General features: G+C 46.4%; 1 protein-coding gene across 1 annotated transcript in view; it reads right to left on the bottom strand.

Annotated features, from left to right (window-relative positions):
• Positions 1-14,058, bottom strand: part of ahr2 (aryl hydrocarbon receptor 2) — a 70,329-nt gene extending 56,271 nt beyond the window's left edge. Inside the window, exons 1-2 of the mRNA XM_061716122.1 lie at positions 13,651-14,058; positions 3,536-3,723 (exon numbers count right to left, since the gene is read on the bottom strand). Of these exons, the coding sequence (XP_061572106.1) occupies positions 3,536-3,723; positions 13,651-13,709 (247 nt within the window). The 5' untranslated portion in view covers positions 13,710-14,058. The remainder of the gene's footprint in view (positions 1-3,535; positions 3,724-13,650) is intronic.
• Positions 14,059-14,262: the final 204 nt, after the last annotated feature.

Below are 14,262 nucleotides of genomic sequence, written 5' to 3'. Positions count from 1 at the left end.
GGAGATATTGAGTTTGGTTTGTTTTGTTCAAAACAAATGGATTTATAAAATAAAAGATCTTCAAGACTCCAAACACCGAAAAGACAAACAAGATACTAATCAATATCTCGGTTTTATGAAATGAGTCCAATATCAAATCCAGGAAGCAGCAGGCGAACAGGTGTTTTAAGTGTCAAACTAATGCCGTTTGACCGCCGTGGCGGAGAGCCCCGGCATGCACCTGACCAGAAACGCAGCTACGAGTCAACATGAGCCAACTCAAGTTCCTTTTTCATCTTTGACGCTAAAACTTCGTCACTTTCAAGTGGGGTGCAAATATGAAAACTATTTTTTCCTCAACATGTCAGCTCGAGTTCACACGATATATTCTTTATTTGCTCCGTTGCTATTTACGTGGCGCATATACGACGTGAATAAAACAGGAGTAAGCTCAGAACTGCCCCCTAGCGGCTGGTGGTGGAATTACACAGAGAGAAAAATATAAACTGCGACGTACGTGGTTGTGTAGTAGGACCATGGACAGCGCCTTCACCTAGCCTACCTGCTTCTCGTTAAAAAGGTGCGTAAATATGTATCTACTGCACAGCATCCACCATCCCGATGTTGCAAGATTTCACATTAAAATTGTCTTAAAACTATCTTTTTTCCCCACTTTAAGTCTGAAAATCTGAGTAAATCAGCGATGTCAATCAAAGCCCGTCTGCAGCGCTTCAGTTTCAGCGAGTGGGTTGGACTCAAAAGCTTCTTCTACACTCGCTGCAACGATATCTTGTGTTTACATGAGTGGAAGAAGATGATCTCTGTTGTGGAGCTTTGAGCCTCGTCTGAGTTAGTCAGGACTTAACGGCGGCGCTGCTGTTGCCGCCAGCGTCCGGCCTGCGTGGAGGCCACACACAGCGGCCTGCGGACGGCTTCACACAAAGCAGAGCTTTATGTCTCAGCCACCATTCGTCACACTGTTTACACCATTGTTGGAGCTGCATGGAAAATGTGCTTATTTTACCAGATACCGAGGTTTAGCGTGTGCTCAACGGCTAAATTATCAAAGCTGCTCGCTGCCTCGCTGTTCTGGTCTCTGTATGGTTTTAAAACATTTCCAAACTGAGGTCCAGGGATGTTCAGGGGGGCCTGGAGAGGATGACAGGAAGTGTCCACTTTCAATGCTTTCTGACATGCAGGAAAAGACTTTGCATTTGGACAATCACATCCACTTAGCCGAGTATCAAGGAGCAGATTCAGAAAAAAGCTGCAGCAGAGTCACAAGAGGACACAAATCCAAACGTGTGCAGCCGTCCTGAAGCAGAGTCCTTTAAAATCAGCTTGTAATTCTATTTTACGGGCGCTTTTGGATGGTTGATGTCTTCAATTTAATTGTTTTTGCTATAATTTGGCTTTCTCCTTTAATCTTGTCCACTTTTCACAATTTCCTGACTTCTGCGTCTCCTTTTATTTGACCATAAAAAAAGGACTTTTAAGTATTTTAAAAGCTGACCGTATAAGTAAGTAGCCAGGAAACATCATCAACAGATCAGCAAAGCTGACCACCTTCTAGCACCGCAAGTGACAACAAGTTCATGAGAGCGACTGGATCTGAATCATGTTCTCCTCTCCGATCCTTCAAAATAAGAGCCCGGAGCAGAGCTGCTGGAGCCACATCCGTTCCCCCGCGCCAACAGCGTGGTTTGAGAGTAACCAGACACCTCCGAACGCATTCGTTCAGCGGACACCAAGCGACACCCTGCCTAATAATTGATGAGTCCGAAGCAACGGGCTCTGCTGTGTTTCCTTCACCATGCGCCCCTGCGAACTTCACAGTGGCGTTAACGGGGCAGTACGTGCTCTAACTGCTTCAGACGGACCAGGACGTGTCTGCAGGGGGCTGATGGGGCTGTTAGTCAATGCCTGTGAATCAGTGATCATGTGCCAGCAGCTGAGGTTTCAGGCTTGAGCTGTTTTTCAGAATAAAAAACTACCAGCAACCAACACTGAAGACATTGTTCTGCTGGGAGGTGATAAATCAACCCCCCCACCCTCTGATCGTCGTTTCTGCTCCTTTGGGCGGCGATAACTCGTAGACGGTGTCAGCCGACTGTCCTGAAGAGTTACTCAAACGTCTGGCTCGGTTTCCTCTGGTTTGTTTAAACCTGTGTGAAGGTTTGTGCTCCTGCTCGCCTCCTCTTGTTTCACTTCACTCCCATTAGTGAGAAAGACACCCCCCCCCCAACATACAGGAAGTCCATCAGGCCAAACTTCCACATCCTGCGCTGATTTGGCCTCTCGGAGGCGACTGCCCCCCCCTCTTTACTGTAAATAGGAACCCGCATTTGTCGGACAGTCTGGATCTAATCGCTGCATTTTTCACAAAAGCGGGACAGGACAAAGTGAGGAAGTGTGCTGGAAACTCAAATAACCCCCTGATGACAGAAATAGAGCAGAATTCACTTTCATAAAAAATAATCTGAGTCCTGGGAGAAACATTCGTCTTTCCAAAGAGGTGAGGGGGCATCGCTTCTCCTGGCGTTTCCTCCAGCAAGGCATCGCTTCCCTGCCGCCTGAGTTCACCGGCTTTATGCGAGTGTTTAAGCGACTCAGTCACAGGATGCAGCAGTTCTTAAGTTCGCCCTCCGCTTTTTAAGACGGGCTGTTGTTTCCAGTCAGGATGGAGAGGAGGCGGTTGTCTTTGATGACACCGCCAACCTCCAGCTCTGACTGGAATCCTGTTTAAGACTCAAAAAAACCACTGCTGACATTTGATCTTTTAATCCACGGCGTGTCTGATAGCTCTGAGAGCGTTTCGGCGAAGCATCCACACAGGAAGCCAGCGGACAGTTATCATCCACGTTAAACTCTTCATCTTTTCATTCACCCGACTTCTTCATCCAGCAGCTGCGCTCACATCCTGCTCTCATTAATGGCCAACACAACGCAAACAGAACAGAAGCACCGATAATTACGACGTCTACCCCTGAGAACAAGCGGGACAGATTGTGTAATTATCAAGTTTTTATTAAGATTATATACTTTCTTCTGTGGACCCACCAAGTGTTATTGAACAGATGCTCTCGGTTTCCTGATCAAGCTTTACTGCCTGAGATGACGATTAAGATGCTAATTTACATGAAGTCAGCACATAAAGGAGGATGAGCTGTGTTGACGAGGCAGCTATCTGTTTATCTATGCATTTGATTTTCACACATTAACGCCCTACACTGAAGTGTTGCTTCATGTACTGCAAGTTATCATCATTCAAGGGCTGAGCCTGCAACTATTTTGGTCACATATGAGCTGGAACTCTTATCTGTGTCACTTCAAAGTGTATTTATAACTAGTGCTGCTCTCCTCATCATCTCTTCCTCGGCCGTATCGGTGTAAAAGGCTTCCTGTCCTGATATGCTTGCGAGACAAAGGAGAGCAAAACCCGGAGATGTAAACATTCAGCTGCGTGTTTGATTCGCCGATCAGGAAGTGCCGTCTGCACGGCAAAATTGAACAAGCTGGAGAGCCACGTAATACGACGTTTTCCACTCAGACTCACCGTTGAAGAAGCTCTTCACCTTCAGGTATCCCACGCTGAGGCGGAGCACCGACAGCTTGTCCAGCCGGTTCCGGACCTCGTCGGTGAAGGGCAGCAGGCTGGTGAGCTTGTCCAGCTCGCCATTGAGGCGGTCGCGGTGGCGTTTGGACGGGTTGGACTTGGCTCCTTCAGGCGGAGGGGGTTTGGGCCTGAAGATGCAGAGACACAAAATCCGTGTGAGACATAAGGAGCCACAACTTATGATTTGTGTTACTTTGACCAACGAAGGCAAGAAATACCCTTTTAAAAGGTCTGCCTATCTTGAGCAGGAAAACTACCAGTACTACCTGACCAAATAGATACTATATTTGAGGCAGAGATTTGATGCTGAAAACCACAGAAAACACAGGAGATGCAAATATAAGCAGAAAAATGTGGATTTATGTGACTTTAAGCTTTCTTCAAACTGTTTGCTTGATGGAATATGATTCAGATTTTATCAACCAGCCAGACATCATGCACCTTCATGATTTTCTGGTGTTTGACCTGCTCCTTGCTCTCCTCTCTCCTCCTCCTCCATAATCGTGCAGCATCGCCGTGTGCAGCCTCTGCACAATCTGAAGCCATCAGCTGCTTTTCCCTCACAGCTGCCGAACACTCAAAGGTTTGTCAAGTGGAAAACAACAAAGCCCCGGACCACCTCCGCTCTCCAGGGGCGGCTGACTTCATCCCCGTTGCCACGGGAACCAGCTGAGCAGAATGAAGTCACCTGCTCGGGGACTTGTTTACCACCTGTGCGCTCGAATCCTTTTCTGTCAAGTGTGCGACGTAAAACTGAAGAAAGAAAACAAGACTGAAAGGATCCACGTCTGGCTGGAGCTGAGACCCGGTCGAAAATTAGACATCCAGCGACATAAAGTTGCACCAAACAGAACCACAGAGTCCGAAAAACCTGAGAGGATAATAAATTGTTTTTTTACATCAACACAGACATTTAAGGTTTTCCACCCTGCAGGAAAAATAACGAGGGCTTCAAAAATATCCAGAACTGCAGCATAAAAGATTTATATGATATGTGGAGTTCTGGGTTAAAAGTAGGCCTGTGTTGGAAAAAAAATAAATAAAAAAAAATAGATTTTTCCAATTCTAAATCGATTCTCATTAATTCCTCAAAATCAATTCGTATGTCTAAAGATCTTTTTTTTTTTCATCATCACATTACAACTTTTGGTATTTTTTTGTTTATGCCCAAAAAAGGAATGTTGTTGGACATGATAATAACTAGTGCCATGTTTTTGCCTTTAAATATGTTTAAAGGTATGAAAAAAGTTTTCAGTTATGCATAAATTGTCTATACTTCATTACTTTATATACTATCTTGGGGTTACATTGCATAAAATGCTAAAAACCAAATTCTCAAAAAACGGAATGTGGTAAAAAATAAAACTGATTTCATCCGTCTCTGTTTCCTCCCTGGATCTGTTTGGTAATTCTGCCACACGATGTTTCTGAAAGCCGTTCTATCAGCATTCTGGGAGCTGATTGGTCCTTACAGCATCATTATCTGCCAATACTTGCTGTTGAATCTCAATATAATACTAGTATTAATATGTTGCATAACTACACAGTTATATAATTCATGCAACAGCTCAAAAAACAGTTATAGGGCCAATCCCAATACACCCCCCTACTCACTACCACTAGCCCTCACTCACTACCACTAGCCCTCACTCACTACCACTAGCCCTCACTCACTACCACTAGACCTCAAAATGAAGCCACAAACCTTAGGGCTCTTGTAATCTTCCCTAGGGATTGGGACACCACTTGCTACGTCACTGCGTGGTTTAGGTTCGGGTACGTAAGCGACTGCGTAGTTAAGTTTGCACATACGTCACACCATATCAGGAATCCCAGAGCCAAAAGCTGTTTTAATTTCCGCTGTAGCGCTGTTAATATGCCACTTTATTAAGTTTTAATATTTTTTCAGGCGTAAAAGTAACCGTTAAGATCCCCAACCTGGGCTCAGTTTATCCAAATAACGCCTGTTAAGAAATTTGATCTGATGTTTTCGGGGATGAGAAGAGCCGCCGGCGATTTATGGTTCCACGTTAAATCGACGCAGAGCCTACGGCGTAGGTTACACGGCGAAGCGCACCGTACGGCGCGCATCGCCGCGTAACTTACGCCGTAGCCTCTGCGTTGGTGTAACGCAGAACCATAAATCAGCCTTTATTCTGGCGAGATCTGAAGATACAACGCAACAATGAGCAAGCGAGTGATTATGTACATTCACTGAGTGAATATTATGAAAGTATATAGACGTATATAGACGAAAGTATATATTTCTCACTAGAAATGTAATCAAAATGTATTTTTATGCAGAAACTAACTCAAAATATTGATTTTATTCACTAAACAATGAGAAATGTCCGCCATGTGTTTTTGTTTGATTCAGTCCGCAAATAATGACGTAAAGCATTCTGGGAAATTTTTCTGGCCCTCGGTCAGCAAGTCAGCATCTGAAATCCCTCACTGTGAAGGGCTAGATTCATACTCACTAGCCCTCGTTATGTCCACTAGCCCTACATGGAAAGAGGAATTGGGACACCACTACCCTCACGAGAACGCGCAAAATTTAGGGGTAGGGCTGAAAAGTAGGACTAGGGGGGGATTGGGACTGGCCCTTAATAACACTAACCCAACTCAATATCAGAATCGAATCAAATCGTGATAATCAATTCTGAATCTTAAGAATCGAATTTTGACATTTGAATCGATCCCCAGCCCTGGTTAAGAGAGGGCACCTTTGGCGGTCTGAACCAGTCGGCGGAGGTAAGTAAACCCCGATCGCTGGAAGTGGTCTGCATCTGTAACCCAACTCCGACGGCGAACCCAGAAACCTCTCGTCTGTAACTCAAAGCAGACCCTCGCTGCTCAGACGGGCTTTTCCCTCTCCCAGGAATGTTGCCAAGCCCCTCGGAGCCCTGAGATGGGACTCACCGTCACAAGGCAAGGCCAGGCAGGGCCAGGCAGGGCAAGGCACAACTCAACAACAAGAGGATTCACAGATATCTTTAACATCACCTGTTTCCCCTCTTGAAGCATCTACCTGGACACCTCATGACTCAAACCGTTCATTACACATGTGCCACACGTGCATCACCTACTCCATGTCTCATTCCTGTTTCCCTCCAACAATAAACCTTTATGACAAACTTGCAGCTCCGCCTCCCATCGGCCACACAAACCGCCACCTGTTGTCTCCATATGCACTAGTAAAATAACACCTGATGCCGTCCAGCTGAGATGATGCGCTGTGTTATTAAAGTATGACTAAAATAGCGATGAAAGTTTCAGCTCTCTTCCTTTCGCCCACGTCGTGCGGTCTTGACTAAGAACAACAAACTTGGCCGGCATGTCCACACACGTAGGTTTGTGACAACTGGAGAAGAACAGCGTGCCTGAGAGCTGCAGGAGAAGCTGCTGCGCGGACCGTCAGGTGGGATTTGGGGGGGGCTCCACAGTTGTCCCAACACATGTATCCACACCACACAGAGCCAGGAGGGGGTGATGGTCATGCTTGCTCTGCTGAGGTTACACTCGCGTTTAAGCCGGACGATGAAGCCGCGATGCTCAACGGCGCCGCAGCATCTGGCGCAACTGCAGCCTGTGACCAAACAGCTCCGGCGCAGGTGGGTCTCACACGAGCAGCGGCACATCTGCTGCTTCTCACGCTAAATCTGCTTCAGATGTTGCCGCTGATGACTCCGCTGTGGATTCCAGGTCAGCCGAGGCCGTGTGTGTGTGTACGGGGGTGTTTTTGTGCATGCAGGCCTACGTAACTGCATACTTTCTCTGCACTCTTAACCTCCTGGTTTCTGATGTTGCAGGAAACACAAACTGCTTCAGGAAAAACAACCCCCCCCCCCCCCCCCCAAAAAAGGAGAGAAATTGTTGAAAAACCATCTGCGCAGGTTTGCCTCATGGTTCTGATTGGATTCTTACAAACATTAACTTCCACTTGTGCTGACCATACGTTTTATAAGTGATTTCAAGGTGGCAGGAACCCCCCCCCCCTCCAAAACAAACCATGAAGAGTCTTGCTTGAGTTGGGGGAAGCCCCCATGGTCGGTCTTAAGTTGTCTGGCGTCAAGTCGCCGTCACCAGGCTCAGGAAGTCAGCAGCCGGAACAGAGATGCTCAGGCCTTGGCGGTCCCCAGCCACCTCCTCCACCTCCTCCAGCAGAGCTCCAGAGGTGCTCCCAGGTCTAATCTCTCCAGCAGACCCCGGCCTCAGGGCCTCTTCGCCCCAAACTCACCCACAGAGAGGCAAACAGATGCAGGGAGAGCAGAGCCAAGTCCAGCCACCTCACGGAGGAAACTCACTTCAGCTGCATGTACACACAACCTCGAGGAAGGACCCGCTCCCAATCCAGAGATGGCAGTCGGAGGTGCTGATTTTCACCCCCATGGCCTCACTCTTGGCAGCAACCTGCTCCAGTAAGAGCTGAAGATCACAGCTCAATGATCTGAATCATCTGCAGAACTAGGACCCACAATCCTGACACCACCAACCTGGATACCTGCCGACGAAACCGACAGAATCACGGACAGACGATGGCACTTGGAGCATCCAGCTTTCACTTGGAGCCCCGTATAAGGGCCGACGGGCCGGAAACATTGGCCCCAGCATCTCGGACCCCCAGAGGACCCACGAGACTCGATTCAGAGTCCACACAGCACACGTGGATCCGCTGGGCCAGCCCATGCTCCCTCTCGGACGCTAGCGATTCTTTAACCATTTATTAAAAAGAGTTTACAACAAGAATTTAGAGGATATTTGTATATTTAGAAATACAATTTGGACATTCTTGTTTAACACCAACAAATTAGAAGTAAAAATAGGTAAATAATAGTGTTGTCCCGATCGATCGGCCGCCCGATCTATCGGGCCCGCTCACGCATTTTCAAAACATCGTTATCGGCCAAAAAAGTATCGGGACATACCTAGTTATTAATGTTTTTAATATATATTAAATCGTTTTATATATCGTTGGGTTTAACGTCACTTCCGGCCGGCGTCACTTCCAGCCAACTAACATAACATGGTTTACATGTTTGAATTGTGAAATTTTGTCTGTTCATGTTGCATTAAGGTGCTGCTATTCATTTCATGCCATTCAGAATGTTGCACTAAGGTTAAGTCAAAAAGTATTTAAATTTTCTTGTGTTTGTGAGTTTGACTGGATGTCATTCAACTACCTCTTTTGAAGTTAAATTTATTTTATTTTTGTTATTGCACTATTCTGCACTTTTTGTTTTAGTTTACAATTTCATGTATTTAGATTTTGTGGCACCAGTGCTGATAGGCTTTGTTGAAATATATGTCCATGTTGTTCTCCAATGGACAATAAAAGAAACTTGGGATAATTTAGCTTCTTTTTTTTTTTTTATTCATCGCCAAAATGTATCTGATCGGGAAAAGTATCGGAAATGTATCGGGAGCCAAAAATAGTGATCGCATCGGGAAAAATCGGGATCGGCAGATACTCAAACTCAAGTGATCGGGATCAGGAGCTAAAAAATCCTGATCGGAACAACCCTAGTAAATAAACTAACAAAAATCCAACAAGCCGGTGTTGAAACTGAGCAGTTTTCACTGTGAAACAAATGTGTCAACCGTGAATCCCTCCCTCCTATAAATAAAACATCTGCTTCCAATAATAATATCTGAAATCCAGGTGAGATGGTTATCGCTGCATTCCCGGCGCAACTCCCCGCCAGAACAATGAGGAGCCAGTGTAGCTGCTCCTCAGCTTATCTGGCGGATCTGTCCTGGAAGGGGTGTGGGCGCTGCGTGGGAGTGTGTGTGAGGGGTGAGTGTGGGCTGACAGAAACCCTCCCATGCCTTCACACAAAGGCACCTTGTCTCCAACGGGGCGACGACACCTTCTCAGAACAATAGAAACCAAACACGATCCGGGCTCTTGTTCCTGCTGCAGAGACGATGCAGCAGCAACCGAACCGGGGACGAGAACCAGAGCTGCACCGATGGCGGGCTCAGAAAACCCCACATCTGAGCCCGCCTTTAAACCTGCAACTCTAAATCAGTTTCACATCTGCACCAACATTAAGCAGGAAGAAAGTTTCCAGGGTCCTACGCTATTTACGAAGAATTGAAAGGCGTGTGCGTCATACTGGAGCTGCAATCCAAAAGATGGACTTTTATCAGTCCTCGTTCTGATGAGATGCATGAACGGTTTACAGAAGTCTCTCACAATCGCAATCTGGTGCAAACGAGTAATAAACGAGTCCCCACATGCCAGCTGTGCAGGGATGCTCAGGAAGGGTTCTGGTGTCGCCTCAGTCTGAGATACAGAGGGGCTGGATGGCGTTTAGGTTCTCACGCTGTTGTAATGAAGGCCCGTTGTTTCAGGTCGAGCCGAAACGGAGGTAGGAATCTGCCCAGTGGCGACGTCCAAGCGTCTCTTTCCACACGAGCTCAGTCCGGTCTCGTAACCCAGCAGGACTGGAAACGGGTCCAGCCGTTGTTTTTCCTTAACTGGAATGTATATGACCCCCACATCCTGCTGTGGTTTGAAACCTGCACCGAGGCTGATGACGAGACTGGAGAGCGCCGTGAAGTCAGCGCAGGACATCATGAAGACACAGGGAGCCGGGTGACTGCGTGGAGGCGCAGACCGCTGAGCTTTCCCTGAGCCGGGATCTGAGGGGAAAGTCCAGGAGGCCGGACCTCTAACCCTTCCTCGGGCCTTTCAGCCACTGTGTCTCACATTTACAGTGACGGCTGCCACCAGGACCCCCAGAACCTGCTGGTGCCGGTCCAAGGTTTAACCTCGGAAAGTTGCAATGCTTTTAACTTCTGATTTTAACTTCATCTTTTTGTCTTTACGACTAGAAGCTGAGATGTTTGTCATGATGCGCTCAAAGCTGCAGCGGCATACATGCACAACCCAGCCCTGCCAAGGAGGCCTGGTCGCTGCTAGATTCTGAATCTATTAAGAGACTTTACAATTTGTAAAAGATACCCGAACCCTACACCCTAAATACTTGAAGTCTGGAAACACTCTGGCTTAAATGCACCGTCTGAAGTGTGGGAACCGGGCTGCAGGGCGCCGGCACTTCAGCCTCCTTCAGCGGCTATGAGGCGGTGAAGGAGCCCACCCAATGTCAACGACCTCCACCTACGTTCTTCTGGTGATGATTTCTTCTTTTCTCAACTTTTCTAAGCTTTACAGCCTTAGTGAAGGTTAAAGCTGCATTTTTATACACACTTACATACAAGGATACTAGCACGGCTCTGGGAGCTCTGCTAAAGTCCACTGCCGCAGGCTCAATGACTTTAACACAGCCCATCACTGAGTCTGTGGGTTAAACAGACTGACTTATATGCTCGTAACTCACTCACCCACAATCATCTCTTTCAGGAAAAAGAAGAAAAGACAGATAAACTGCTTGATAACCACTTTCCCTAAAATCTGAACATGGTAGCCTTACGTAACCGTTTGCGTGACAGTGAACTATGTTAATTTGAGTTGAAGGAGGGAAAAATAGCCCCCCGAAAAAAAAAACACACACAACACACACATAAAGAGAAAGAAGGAAAGACGGGAAAAAAGTATGTTGTGGCAGTCAGAGGAGGTGGAGAAAAAAACAGAGCAAGTCTCAAATTACGCCGTCCTCCCTCCCTTCCTCCTCCCTCGTGGAAACATAGCGTGAGAGCACTCTCGCTACACGTCCTGATCATGATTAATGCAGGTAGTACCACACACACTCTCAAACCGCGGTTCTGGCCCGGTTCTCTCTGCACGGTGGAGTTAACGCTTCGCTCTGTTGAAGTCCAGAGTCTCAGACTGGTGAAATCCCTGAGAGGACGACGCTGATCACAGATATTTACAAACTGACATTTGTGCAGAATGTTTCGCTAGAACCCATCATTTGTTTAAAACTGATCCATTTCTTCGCGGTGCCGTCAGGAACCCCTCACTTTAACCCCGTAGTTACCGGCCTGCTCTCAGGTCCCACATCACGCCTGTCCAGGGGGGGGGGGGGGCTCTGGTAATCAACAGGGGGAGGTCAAAACAACCCAATGAAGCTTGGTGCCATCATGAAGCCTGGTGGAGAGTTTAAAATAAAGGCTGGTAGGACAGAGAGATCTGAACATCTCTACGAAGGCTTTTCGCTGCACAACTATGCTGCTATTGGTAATAAAGGTGTTTCATGGTACATTGAAGGGTAAAACATTATATGACAGCATTTTAAAGGGTTAGAAATGAACCATTTCAGCCGAGCAATATGGGCCAACATGGAGTATATTGTAATGTGGGTCTTCTGGGTCTGTTTGACAGAACAACGGAGGGTCTGTGGTAAGACGCTGGTCAGGTGAAAACCTGCTTAAATGTTTGTTGTGACTTTTTAAAGGATAAAATCATGCAAATCCACCATGAGAACAGCCTCAAACGTTTCAGATAGATCTTGTTATCCCCAGAAAACCCCATCAGGACCTGACGGGCACTTTGAAGCAGTCCCACCCCCAACAAACACTTCACTGGCTAGTTTAGCTCTGTAGATGCAGCCCACCAGGCAACACGTTGACCTGTGACAGGGGCAACGTCATGGACCCATAATTCAAACTGGCAAAAACCGACAGTGACGCTATTGATGCTGAGGACGGGGTAACGGTCACCCCACAAGAGGTGCAGGATGGTTTAAAAGCAGCACAGAGGTGGCTGCCACATTCACAAACCCTCGGAGGCTAATTGGACAATCTATCGGATTTATTTAGATTTAGGAAATTAAATCAAATAAACTTTTTAAAAACGCTGCAGATGTCCAGCAACTGGTACCCGAACAGCTACTGTCCCATGTGGGGGCGGGGCTTACCGACAGGTCGGTTCAGGAGAGAGTTCAACTACATGTGTGGAAAAAAAGGTTTACTTTAGAAATGAAAGGCACATTTTACGTGAAACCACATTGTTTTTATACGGATAACAGCAGAAAAAGGTAAGAAATGTAAACAGCAGATGAACCGCAGCACGGTGGGATCCAGCGGGTTACGGGTCTGTGAGGAACCAGTCAGGGTTCTTTACTGAGCACAAATATGCAGTATGAATATCAAAAAGCATGAACTTGGGTGCTCATTTTCATGACCGTACCGTACCGTACAAACCTCCATAAAACATGACAGGTGATTCTGTTACAGAGACAATTTCAGTCTGAGGCCTCGGAGCAGAACAAAGAACCCATTTTCGGTTCTGTAAATTAGCAGGTTTCATCTTTAAAATAATAATGATCCAAAAACAACACTCTACTTTGACGTATTGGACAGTACGACACTGATAACTGATTTTCATTCGTGGTCAGCGGGCTTCCGAGTCCTCAAAAGGGAAACAGAGATGCCATGTGCACGATTGTGTAATTAAGTGGTAGGATCACAAGAAAGTGGCATGATGATCATTGCACTCGTGTGGTTTCTGCCTCCCGTGACATCATCCCAACTACACAGCACGCTGAAAAATGTATACAAAAAATGCAATTTAAATAAACACATCACGGTATACCCAGCAGAGGAGTGTCCATGAGTGAGGCGCATCAGCACAAATTAGTCTGAGAAGCTCAGCTGTCCGTCTCTGCTGGTATAATTAGATTACAGATGAAACTGAAGCAACAGTTGTCTATGTTTTCCAAGCTGGACAGGCCTGGAATGGCCTCACAGCCCAGAAAGTAAGTCCCGGGACAGTATACTGCAAGGTCAGAGTACAACTGCCTTAACTACAGTTCATTACTGATTAACAGACTGTATTACATCCAGACTCATGTGCGATGTGTGCACAACTGCTTGTAAAACCAAAAAAAGTAATGTATGTCTGTATGATACAAAGCTGAACGTTATGCATGCTTCCTTTAAATAAAAACGCATCCAGTACATTGCTGTCATAATAAAAGAAAACAATGAGTTAAAACTGCAACTTCACTTTTTTTTTAAGGTTGAAGGCAGTAAAAGAACAATGAGCGCCCCAGAGTGTGTTTCTATCTTTACAGGGGAAGTATAAGCATCATAAAGTGGGTTAATGTCTCTGTTTGTGCCTCTGAGTTCGGCGGTGTTCCACTTACGTCTTCTGGACCGGTTTCTTCCGTTTCTTGGCTGCGTACATCGATGTGCTCGACATCATGGTGATTGAAGGCAACAAACTCCCCAAAGTGCTTTTATTCCGGCCTTGGTGTACACGTTCACAAGTCCAGGCGTGTTACTCGTAAAAAAAAAGGCAAACAATGCCGAAAAGTTGACGGGGATAAGTCCTGCAAGTCTTTTCCTCGACTCTGGTCTCGTCTTGCCTAGAAATAATAAAAACAGGACCTTTTTTTTTTTTTGCGTTTATTTCCGCTACAATAAACTATCGCGACTTCTCATATTAGGGTTGTTCCTCGCTGATTTAACCGAAAGTAACCCAACGTAAACGTCGAAAGAGCCTGAAAAGCGCTCAGAGCTCACTTTTATGCAAGTCCTCCCGCTGCGCGTCCTCGTGATCGTGATTTGACAGAGACGTTGCGGCGGCCGCGCGCTCCCGAGGCCGAGCGAATGTATGCCAAATGTAATGCGAGAACAAAAACATTTAAGGTAGTCCACATGTGTTAGGAGGCGAGTGGTGCATAGAACACCGCGTTCAAATCAGGAAGACCTTAAATACGGGTTTCTAGCGTTTTCATAATTTTTACTTTTGGAAA

This window comes from Cololabis saira, chromosome 24 (genome assembly GCF_033807715.1).
Source record: "Cololabis saira isolate AMF1-May2022 chromosome 24, fColSai1.1, whole genome shotgun sequence".
NCBI classification, from domain to species: domain Eukaryota; kingdom Metazoa; phylum Chordata; class Actinopteri; order Beloniformes; family Belonidae; genus Cololabis; species Cololabis saira.
This window is presented reverse-complemented; position numbering and strand designations above follow the sequence as displayed.